The following is a 12003-nucleotide window of genomic DNA, read 5'->3' as shown; positions in this document are numbered from 1 at the left end:
TTAAATCCTTGTTTTCTAAATTAGAAGCCACTCATTCAGCAAATTACAAAAAAAATCTGATTCTTAACAGTTTGACCATTTCTGTATTCAGAATGTGTTTTGTTTCTCAAAACACATGTGCTCTCACCAGATGCCAGCTGTAGCCCACCCTTTAGCATTACAGCTCTGCACTGATTTGTTGTTTAGCTTTCGAGTTTTTAAGCACTCTTCCTCCCCACTTTGTATGTTTACTCAGGAACTTTTTCATCATAGATTATATGTATACTCAATCCACTTAAACTTAATAGAATACTATTTTTGTTTTGTGTAACTGATCACATGAACTTGTCTAGGTATCTCTTGCTCTCCTTTGTAAGTACAACCAATATATTTTTACCTTAGTATTTTGTCTGCATAGATCCTTACTACTGATCTCCTTCACCTTTCCCTTTTTAAAGAAGTAACAGAGTCTTAGTTTGGCAGAAGGAACTGAGTAGTAGTAAAGACTGTGGAGCTTCAGAACAAATGGGGAATGTAAGCACAGTGTCAGAACCTGTTTCAGTTTTCAGAGAGACTGGTCTGACTTCTGTCAGTGTAGTGTTGCTGGACTTAAAGAACAAACTTTACTAACAAGTAAATGCATCATGACAGCTGAAAGAGCATTGTATGATAAGCTGTCAACATCTTTTTTCCCTCCCTAATAATACCTGTTTGCACATCTTTGTTAAACCCTTAGTATGAAAATTAATGACAATGGTTTGTGATAGAAAAAAGCCATAATACTTGGAGAATGCAAATGTAGGGGTAATTGTTGAGACATCCATTTAGTAATCTGCTTTAAATTAGGAAAATGTCTTTCTAGGAAACTTTTCTTTAAAATGCTACAGGTAAAGAAGGAAAACCTGAGGGTGTTTTCACTTGTGTTGTAACACTAGTTACTGAGAAACATCTTTCAGTTGAGATCTTAATTTGATGTTTGTTTTTATCCTTTTAATTATTTTAATTCAGGGAACTAATAGAAGAATTACATCCTATAATTAAGGAAGCACTTGAAAGAAGGCCAGAGGTAATTGGATAATTTCCATTATATTCAAAACAATTTTAACTGTCTTCTTACAGAGCAGGAATATTAGTTATATTCTTTAATTTCTGCAAGTAAAAACTGTCAGTATACCAGATAAAAATGTGAAATGTTGCTTTTTTAAATAATTGTCAGGTGTTTACATTAGAAGAGCTTTGTGTTTATTTCGAGCTCTGTATTATTCTTAAATACTAAAAATTTTCCAATGAAGAACTTGTTTTACAGGAAGTTTTGGAAGTCTTAGTAGGTATTCATAGAAATAATAATCTCTGCAAAAACAAAGTCAGGGATGATTACTCAGTATTTTTTATGGTAACTGTAATGTTTTTATAAGTAATAAATTTATAATTACAGATGATGGGAAGGAGCTCTCTTCTGTTTCAAAATGTTACTAGACCAAAGTGTATTTTGTCAGTCTTGCATGCAAGTCATAGGATCATAAAATTGTTTGGGTTGGAAGGTCATATAGTCCACCCCCACTGAAATGAGCAGAAACATCATCAACTGCATCAGGTTGCTCAGAGCCCCATCCAACCCGACCTTGAGTGTTTCTGGGGGTGGGGCAACTACCACCTGTCTGGACAACCTGTGCCAGTATTTCACCACCCTCATTCCAAAAAATTTCTTTCTTATATCAAGTCTAAATCTGTCCTCTTTTAGTTTAAAACCATTGCCCTTTGCCATATCACAACAGGCCCTGCTAAAATGTTTGTCCCATCTTTCTTATAAACCCCTTTTAAGCCCTGAAAGGCCGCAAATAAGGTCTCCCCTCAGCCTTCTCTTCTCCAGGGTGAACGGCCCCATCTCTCTCAGCCTGTCTGCATAAGAGAGGTGCTCCAGCCCTCTGACCATTTTTGAGCCCTGCTCTGCACCCACTCCAATATGTCCATGTCTTTGTTGTGTTTGAGGATCCCACAGCTGAACACAGTACTCCAGGTGGGGTCTCACGAGAGTGGAGCAGAGGGACAGAATCACCTCCTTCAAAATATGTAGAAAGACTACCGTTTGTACTTCATTGTTCTATATGTTGCACTTTGTGACAGGAGACTGACAAACTCATTATTTTGATAATACATGTAATAGCAAACCTGGTATATCTCAAGAGTCGCAACAGGGAAAAATTTTTTTCGTTTTTTGGTTATAGAAATTGTTAGCAATTTGGGTAACACCTCTAAAAAGGTTAGCACCTCTGATAATTGATGCTGATTGTAGTAAAGATATATTGCTTTTACGTTCCACGCTGGTGTTATACTTAGCTTTTCCTCTACTTCATTTAATTTTGTGTTTCCTCTGTTGAATAGAACATGAAACGACGCAGGCGTCGAGATATTTTACGAGTACAACTAGTACGAATATTTGAACTGTTGGCAGATGCTGGTGTCATTAGTCACAGGTAGGGGAAGCACTGATGAGAAGTTGTTTATTTTTGTGAATTGTCATTGGTATTCCTGTGACCCAGTATAACAAACTTGCAAAATTCATCTGTGAGTTTTAGTATACCACTGAATAGATAGATGTGATTTTATAAAACTTGGAATTTTATAAAACTGACAGTTTTATAAAACTGACTTTCTAATCTGTTCCTCTCCCGTGCTCTTTGTCACTGTGTTCTGTGTTTTATTTAAAATGCTACTATTCTCCAGGATATTGCTTTGAACTGGCAGTGTGTGTTCTTGTTTGTGTGTTCTCAAAGGTTGCACCAGTTGTGCAAATTGTAACTATTCTGTGATCAGCCAGATGAGTTCTTCCTCACCTGGAGTGCTGATGCTAGTCAGCACATCCTATACAGAGAAGGCTGCTGCACATTAATATTGGACCTTTTTTTATTTCTGAGGAATGAAGAATGTTAACTGGGCTATTGAGGGTTTTTTTCCTCAGTTTATCCTACTTGTGTAGGGACACTTTGAAAAAAGAAATTCTGGCATATGTTTTACAAGTCTGTTGGAAAGTTTTTTCTAAGTTGGTGGAATCGTGTAAGAGCAAGTAGGCTAGGAAATGGTCCCATTCTGTTAGACAAACAATACTTAGAGATGTATTTATCAACCTTAGTGATATAGTCAGTGTGACATTCTCAATCTTTAAGCAAGCTGCTGCAGAATATTTCAGAATGTTGCCTCAGAAGCATTGCTAAAATGTCTTTCAGCATGCTCAAATTTCAGAGTCCAGCTGTGAAAATCATACTCTCCCTTCTTATCTTTTAAGGTTCTCCCTGATGTTTAAGTAGCGTGTATGAAATATGCCCTAACCACAGTCTGCACCCTGAAACTTTGTCAGCTTTTCTCTCTGAGGCCAGTCTGACTCTGTGGTAGAAGCTAACAAACAATTACAGGTTGCCATAGGCATCACCTTGCCTTCGGTGTGCAAGGAATGCTTTTTAGGTGTCTTTAGTGCAAATGTGGAAATGTGGTGGAGGGAGTTGAGGGGAAAGGAATCACCCTTCTACCAATTGTTTTTCAAAGTAGGGCAGCTTTGAATTATGTAGTCTTTAATATCCTTACTTAGTTTAGTACAGACATCTAGTCAGATGCTAAAACCATGAGGATGGGAAATGAATACATAAAATGAATAAATTGCTTTCATCTGCTTGTCATCAACAGCGTGTCACAAGGTACCAAACATCTTGACTGACTTCCAAAAATCAATATGGCATAAAGATGACTATCGTCAAGTAGTAGTAATTATTTTTTCTAGTTTACAAATTGTGTGGGTTTGTAGGAGGGTCTTTTGGGGGGGGGGGGTATTTATTATTTTTAACATATGTCCCCAGTATAAGAACTAGTTCTGTAGAAGGATGAGTGACTTCTGATAGTGAGGTTTGATTATTAGTTTGCTTTCACTGGAGTTCTTTATTTTAAAACTGAACTTGAAGCTGGATGAAAAAATTACTTTGAAATAAATATTTGCAATGATGAGGGTTTTTTAAAGATCAAAAAATTTGTTTTCAAAAAATGTATGTAATTATCATGCTATTTGATTTTTTGAATTTATTTTATTTTTAAGTGCAAGTGGTGGCCTTGATAACGAAACACATTCCCTCAACAACACTTTACTTGAGTATGTCGATCTAACAAGACAACTCCTAGAAGCAGAAAATGAAAAGGATTCTGATACATTGAAAGATATACGATGCCATTTTAGTGCCTTAGTGGCAAATATCATACAAAATGTTCCAGGTATGTAAAAATGCTTTAGTAACTTTTGATGACTATATTTAATACAAAGTACATTTAAAAAACCAAAAACCAACCAAGCGGCAACTAAAGAAAAAGCCATTTTTTTATCTGAAGTTTCAGAATACTTTCATTAAAATAATTTGTGACATCAGTTTTGAATATAACTTTAAAAGCATGAGTTTTAAGAGAGATTTTTGGTACTATTTGGCAAAGTTTTGTTGGTTGGCTGTTGCATTTGAATTCTATTGACTAATAAATTCCTGTGCACTAGTGGCATTAAACAAGACAATAGTAAAGCTACGTCCAACAATTATGATGTTAAAATAGTGCGTTTACATGGATTTTTCCTTTTACATTCATTGTTTGGGTCTGTTTTTGTGTTACATACTTTATTTTAAAGAATGACAAGAGGAGTGTGTCTAACTTTGGGCTTTTCTTACAGTACACCAGAGAAGAAGTGTCTTTCCACAGCAGAGTCTACGCCACAGTCTATTTATGTTGTTCAGTCATTGGGCAGGTCCTTTTAGTATCATGTTTACTCCCCTGGACAGATACAGTGATAGAAACATGCGAATAAACAGACACCAGTACTGTGCATTGAAGGTATTTTAGCACTTTTTGAATTTTGGAAATAGATTGTTATGTTGACCTAAGCAAATTTAACGCTTAGGCCATTCATGACTTAGTGTTTTGTTTTTTTTCTCATATGCTTGCATGTATTTTTGGCAGTTCAGCTTTTTCCAAACTGTGAACTACTGCGCTTGCTATAGAAATTTCTTAAAACTACTACTGAATGTTCACTTCCCATGACTTTAGTCCTCAGTTGCCTAAGGTGAAAGGCTTTCATGTAAATGTACATTAACAATGAAACTGGTGTATTTAACTCTTCAGTATGTTAGCATTTCAGTATTGACCCTTTCTTGTATTTCAAAGTTGAGAAAACTATGATTTGATAATTTCTTGAATAAAATGTTAAACAGATTTTATTAGCCTTGGTCTTCATCCCTTGACAGGTTAGAATTTGGTTTTCTGATATTTTAATGACCTTAGTAAGAGTTGTATATGAGTTACTAAAATGTAGCGGTTTTCAATTGCTTTCTGAAGGCTATGTCTGCTGTACTGTGTTGCGGCCCTGTTGCAGACAACGTCGGGCTCTCATCTGATGGCTATTTGTACAAATGGCTGGATAATATTTTGGATTCACAAGATAAAAAGGTAATACAGACAATGTCAACATTGGTTTGTAGCTATCAGCGCCTTCAAACATACATGCTTTAATGAGCTTGCAGTCAGATTTGCCTAAATGATTTAGAGTGGCTTAAGCTCAAAGCTGTTGTAGTAGTGTGTAGTTTTGCTCTGTCCTTCCTTCATGTATATTCATCCTGTTGAGGAAGGTAATCTCTAATCACAGTCCAAGAACAGAGAAACAGGATGGAAGAGGAAAGGGCAAGGGGTGAAGCACTGTGTATCATTTTTAAACTAATCAGTTAGTTAAGTTGTAGGAATAAGCAGATGTTTCAGAAATTTGAAGGAGATGACATTTTGAACATGAACTGAGACTGCAGAGTCCATTGGGGTCCTGCAGAGTTAGGAAGACCAAGCTTTTCATCTGAACAGTAAGGCAAGCTTTCAATTTAAAAGGTAGGGTGTCCATTGCCCTATAATGCTAGGATTGTATAAAAATACAGCTCCAGTGGGCTGCTTTGATTCAAGAGAAGATGCAAGTCTCCCTGTAGATCCATCCCTTGTATCCAGCTGGAATTCCTGCATGTGTTTAAGTGCTTTTCTCTATCTGATGCTTTTAGGTCAGTGTTCAGTGTAAGATGTGAAAATAGTAAATAGCTCAAGCTAGCCTTGAAACTGAGGGGAATAAAAGTCAGGAGAGCTCTCTAGTTATTTATGTCAATAATTTATGACTGTGTGCAAGTTGAACGTTAAACAGTGTTGATAGAATTATCTGTTGTTACTTTAAACTGTGGTGTCATTGTTTTTGTATAGAACACATTTTATGTTTCAAAAGGTTTGGGTTTTATTAAATATGTATTTCCCTACTTTATGCCGTTTTGTAAGTTAGTCTTTTTTTCTACATTTTTAAATATGTATTGACACTTTCTTGGAATACAGGTTCACCAACTAGGCTGTGAGGCAGTCATGCTGCTCTTGGAACTCAACCCTGACCAGAGTAACCTCATGTACTGGGCCGTAGACCGGTGCTACACAGGTTCCAAGCGTGTAGCAGCTGGCTGTTTTAAAGCCATAGCCAGCGTGTTCCAAAACAGGTACTACAGCATTTTTCAGAACTTTAAAGCTTTTATTTTCAAAGTGTGCTTTCATATAGAACTGCACTTTTTTGTGCCCTAGAGAGAAAAGATCACCACTCTTTGTGTGTATGTGTTACTAGAGAAACTTTTCAAAATGTTATGTTATCCCGTATTATATCCCTTGTAAATTAAACTTAAATTCAAATTTTAAAAAGCCAAATGTAATTTTACTTTTTTCACACTTGCAATTTATCCCTAGGGATTACCAGTGTGATACAGTGACCCTCCTGAATCTGATACTGTTTAAAGCAGCTGATTCTACTAGGGCTATCTATGAAGTTGCTATGCAACTATTACAGGTTCGTAAACTAATTCTGATTTTTTTTTTAAATAAGAATTGTCCTGTACATTAAAAAAAAATCTGTTATTGTTTGCTTCTCTTCAGTAATGAAATACACTGTATTTTTTTTTTCTTCTCTATTTCAGTACATAGTTAGGCCAGATCCTTACCTGGCACAAATAGACTTCAGTGGAAGTGTGTCCATTTCCATGAACTAAGCACTTAAGACCTGTATTTTCATAATACCTTCTTTTTCAAGAAACAAAACCTAAATCAAGACTCTCTTGATATGACCCTGAAACAGATATCTATCTATCTATCTATCTATCTATCTATCTATCTATCTATCTATCTATCTATCTATCTATCTATCTATCTATCTATCTCTCTCTCTCTCTCTCTCTCTCTCTATCTATCTCTCTATCTATCTCTCTCTCTCTCTCTCTCTCTCCATTTGTCCAAAAGGACGTTGGAGAGAAGCATATTGCTTCCCAAGCCTTCACTCTGTCTGCTGGGATAGCAGTCAGTTTTGTGGTTTTGACATTAGAACCAAACATTTTTTCAGCTGTTTGTGTGGAGAGATGACAGTGAAATCTTAGCCATGTAATTTACTTTAGTATATTTCTTTCTGAGGTCATTTAGGGGTAAGCTTAATCTTACAGGCAGCATTAGTGTTTAAATAAATCTGTGTTGCTTGTGGCTCAGACTGTAAGTCTTGGGGTTTTTTTCAGAGGTTTTAGTTGTCAGCTAAATTCAACAGTGAAGACCCCACTGAAGTCACACCCCTGTTGATATGTCAGCCCCATCTTTCTTCTCAAGTTGACACCACTGCTTAAGATGAGCCCAAATTGATTTTTCAAGTATCAGAGTCCTTTAGCCTCCTGCTGTACCTCTGCCACATCAAAGATTATGTTGTTCCTGTCCATGTCTCATCGATGAGCAAAAATTGGTATTGTTTGGAAATACAAGTGTTAAATAGTATTTCACATTTTGTCATAGATAAATTTATATTTAATATGGTATTTTGTAAAGCATATTTTGGAACTTTATTGCTAGAAACTCATCAAGTGGAGTATATCTTACTAGTCTTCTATGAAATTACCAATTTTAGCAGATACTTTAGATGTACAGAGATCCTCATGGATAAGAAACATTAAATGAGAGTAGATACTTTAAGAAGTGATTTTTATATAAAGGTGTTCATAGTAGCTCTATACTTAGCTTCAAATTCTGAACATTATTGTTGTAGATCTTGGAACCAAAGATGTTCCGTTACGCTCACAAACTGGAAGTTCAGCGGACGGATGGGGTTTTGGGTCAGCCTTCTCCTTTACCACATTTGTATTCTATGTCATATTATCAGCTGTCAGAAGAATTAGCAAGGACTTATCCTGAACTGACGCTTGCTATCTTCTCAGGTACGATTTTAAAACAAAAAAATTTCATCAAGTCAAAAGCATTGTACAAAATTTGTCATTCTTATTATTCAGTAATTAATCTATATGTAATTCACTGAAATCAGGACAACAACATCATCATAGCTAATGGAACAATAGAACTTACTGAGTTACAGTTATTGTTCACTTGTGTTTTCAATATATTCAAGGGGAAACAACATGAATCAAAAATATTTTTCCTAATTACTTTCTAATAACCATGAAAATTCACATTAGAGAAATAATTTGCAAGTGTTTTTTTAAAATCATTCTTTCATTGTTCTCTGTACTGTGTTCTTGTTTACTGTAGATTGCTTAAATACATCATTCCGTAGCATTTTTAACAATTGCAGAATAATAACCTATTACATCGATTAAAAAAACCCACTACTAGGACTGCGATGATGAAGAAAAAAATTTAAGTGCTTTTTTGCCGAAGTTAGTATGTTTTTTTGTACTGTAGATTTTCAGTTCCCTTCTCCAATTACAGGAATTCATATATATGTGCATAGTAATGTGGTTTCTTCAACGTACTGTTGTTTGTTAGCAGTGTCTTCAGTTAGCTCTGCTGAAGACTTCAGACTTTATCATTATGAAATGGCACTGGTCATCTCACCAAAAAATTGCATCAGTATCACCATTACCTTGTATCAGTGTGGTATGCTGGGCTCATGATGGTTGTTATTAGCAAACCAGTTCTCATTATTGATTTGCAATTCATGTGTGTACCTAATTTTTGAATGGCAGAAGTAAGTCAGAGAATCCAAACAGCTCACCCAGCTGGGAGACAGGTGATGCTGCATTACCTGCTGCCATGGATGAACAATATTGAGTTGGTAGACTTGAAACCTTTGCCAACCATTCGTCGGCAAGATGAAGATGAAGAAGATTGTTTGAAAGACAGAGAAATGATGGTGAACAGTAGACGATGGCTACGAGGAGAAGGCTGGGGATCGCCACAGGCTACAGCTATGGTTCTGAATAATCTGATGTACATGACTGCAAAGGTAAGATTAATTACTTTAGTGCTTCATCTTCTTCCAATGGATTGTTCTGTTTAGGATATAAGAAAATACTGTTCAGAGATACTTTGTCACCAAACTTTCAAGAATTATTGTTCAGATTTGTTGAGTTGCTTATGTATACCCAAACAATACCATTTAGTTTTGAGGTATTCTGAGAAATACGTAATATAAATGTTATAGTAATTGTTATCATCATGGCCAGGCTTCGCGAACGAAGATTTGGGAAGGGCTCTACCCACGTTTGTTGCAAGCACATTGGTGGCTAAAAAGGCCAGTACTAGATAGGCATGTCCAGTTGCAAAAGGCACAGCAGAAAGGCTCCTTAGGTGGTATATTCTGCAAGGCACGAATCTTTCTGCGTTGTCTTTTCTCCTCGCGAGTGATCCTGCGTGCTTTCTCAAAAGCATCAGCTGCGTTATAGATGGTGTGTCTCCAGGCCTCCCGATTGGAGGCCAGAGTAGACCAGTTATGATGATCAATATGGCCAAGGCTGAGATGTTGTTTCAGGGAGTCCTTGTATCTTTTCTTTAACCCAAAATTGTTATATATAGTAACTATATATAACTGGTGTTTTGCAGTATAGATGTCTAGCTGGATAGAGAATACCAAATTGCCTGTATACCTTTGATCTCAAAGTGAAGTTTTGGAACCAATCTTATTACCAGGGGCTAATTGACTCTCCTTCTTCCTGTCATAGCTGCTTCCAACAGAGAAGTAAAATTGGACACATGCAATGCTTCTGCCAGTTCTCATCATATTATGTTATATATGAATCCTGCTGATGAGAGATCATGTTTTGAGCTATAAATTAAAAACTCTTGTCAGTCTGTGGTCTGTGGAGTTTTATTCAAGGTCGTCAGCATCTGAGAGAATGGGTCTCTACTAAATTTCCCAGAATGATAAAATTGTTGGAAGGGAGCTCTAGAGATTATCTAATCCAACCCCCTTGCCGAGGCAGGGTCATCTAAGAACAGGTTACACAGGAATGTGTCCAGGTGGGTTTGGAATGTTTCTAGAGAGGAAGACTCCAAGACCTCCCTAGGCAGCCCGTTCCAGTGCTCTGCCGTCATCAGTGCAAAGTTCCTCCTCGTGCTGAGGTGTAACTTCTCATGTTTTAGTTTATGGCCATTGCTCCTCATCCTGGGATGAGGAGCACCACCAGAAAGAGTCTCTGGGCACCACTGAAAAGTGTCTGTCTTGACACCTCTTGGCACCCGCCTTTGAAATATTTATATGCATTAATGAGATCTCCTCTCAGTCTTCTCTTCTCTAGACTAAACAGGCCCAGGTCTTGCAGTCTGATGTATTATATATCAATAAAATAATATAGTATGAACATATATCTTTAGGTATATATATGTACATTTATATCTATAAAAGAAAATAGTTATTTCTAGAATGTGTTTATAAACATGAATATAGGTGAAAGCATCACTCTGGAATGTTAAAAAGGCAACAGTTTCCTACAGGATTTGTGTCTCCTTTTTCTAGAACATGTCCCACTTGGTCAGTACAGATCACGTTCCAGTACAATGTTTTCTGATGGAGTTTTCAGAAGATCTCTCTATTTTGTTTTCTAGTATGGTGATGAAGTGGCTTGGTCAGAGATAGAAAATGTCTGGACTACTTTAGCAGACAGCTGGCCAAAGAATCTGAAAATAATTTTACACTTCTTGATCAGTATCTGTGGAGTGAACAGTGAACCCAGCCTTTTGCCTTATGTGAGTATGTGATATGTCTCTCCTCGGTGCTTATTGATATTTTAAAAATTAGGAGTGTGTCTAGAAGCAAAGATCACCAAACAAGTCTGAGGTAGGATTTCTAGTATCAAAATCTCCAACCCCATATTTTATGACCACCAAGTACTATGAACAAATCAAATTCAGCTCTTTCATTTGAGTTACTTTTGGACATCTGTGTCAAAATTACAGTATCAATTTTAGTTAAACTCAGCATTTTCATTAGAAAATTATTATTGGTTTTGCTAATAATAAATCAGGACCTATAATTTTATTAAGTTCTTCCTAAGGGCAGCTTAAGTTCTTCATAGATTGGCAGTTGTTTTCATCAGGAAATTTTGCAGCCCAAAATCGTTGCATGTATGGATTGAACAAGGTGACAAAACAATCTTCGAGTCAAACATTCCTGCATCACTTGCTTGCCATTCATTTTGAGTTCTCATAAAAGGATGGAAATAAATCATTGAACAGTAAATAACTCAAGAAAATGTCAGAAGAAGAAATATGAACTTACTGATGTCTAGAGTAATTGCTGACTAGCAGCCATCTACTGCTGCTTAGCAATGAGCAGGATTATTTTGCAGAACTGAGATGTACTGGAGAATCCTTAGTTGCTGTATGCTTAATAAAATATTAAGTTAGGTGTTTATTCTTACAAGACTATATAAAGGTCTCGAGCATTTGAAGAATTAAATGGTCTTTCCTATGGTGTAATTTAGGATATTCCTAAAGAGCAGACAGATAATATAGTAAAATAAAGCACCTGTTAAACCATGTGGGGTGTCATTCTCATATAACCAAGTATTATACCAAAACAACCCACCAACCATCCCAAGCCCCCCCAAAGCCAATTTTATTTTTTGTCAAAATGTATGTGTGAGAGCACTTCAGGATAGCATGAGGAAAAGTATGATGACTGCAGGAAAAGAAATAGTGTAGAACAGAACTGTGAAGTATTGAAAAGAAATT

The 12003-nt window shown here is 36.3% G+C and overlaps 1 protein-coding gene across 9 annotated transcripts in view; it reads left to right on the top strand.

Annotated features, from left to right (window-relative positions):
* Positions 1 to 12003, top strand: part of FRYL (FRY like transcription coactivator) — a 135817-nt gene that overhangs the window by 78768 nt on the left and 45046 nt on the right. For all 9 annotated transcript variants that reach the window (XM_039385094.1, XM_039385096.1, XM_039385082.1 and 6 more), the window contains 10 exons: positions 988 to 1045; positions 2362 to 2453; positions 4061 to 4233; positions 4676 to 4836; positions 5338 to 5448; positions 6358 to 6512; positions 6754 to 6853; positions 8084 to 8252; positions 9018 to 9277; positions 10876 to 11016. In XM_039385094.1, the coding sequence (XP_039241028.1) occupies positions 988 to 1045; positions 2362 to 2453; positions 4061 to 4233; positions 4676 to 4836; positions 5338 to 5448; positions 6358 to 6512; positions 6754 to 6853; positions 8084 to 8252; positions 9018 to 9277; positions 10876 to 11016 (1420 nt within the window). The remainder of the gene's footprint in view (positions 1 to 987; positions 1046 to 2361; positions 2454 to 4060; positions 4234 to 4675; positions 4837 to 5337; positions 5449 to 6357; positions 6513 to 6753; positions 6854 to 8083; positions 8253 to 9017; positions 9278 to 10875; positions 11017 to 12003) is intronic.

This window comes from Pipra filicauda, unplaced genomic scaffold (assembly GCF_003945595.2).
Source record: "Pipra filicauda isolate LSUMZ 115617 unplaced genomic scaffold, ASM394559v2 scaffold116_size3395265_pilon, whole genome shotgun sequence".
Lineage (NCBI taxonomy): Eukaryota > Metazoa > Chordata > Aves > Passeriformes > Pipridae > Pipra > Pipra filicauda.
Note: the sequence above shows the minus strand (reverse complement) of the source record. Positions and strands in the feature narration are given on the sequence as shown.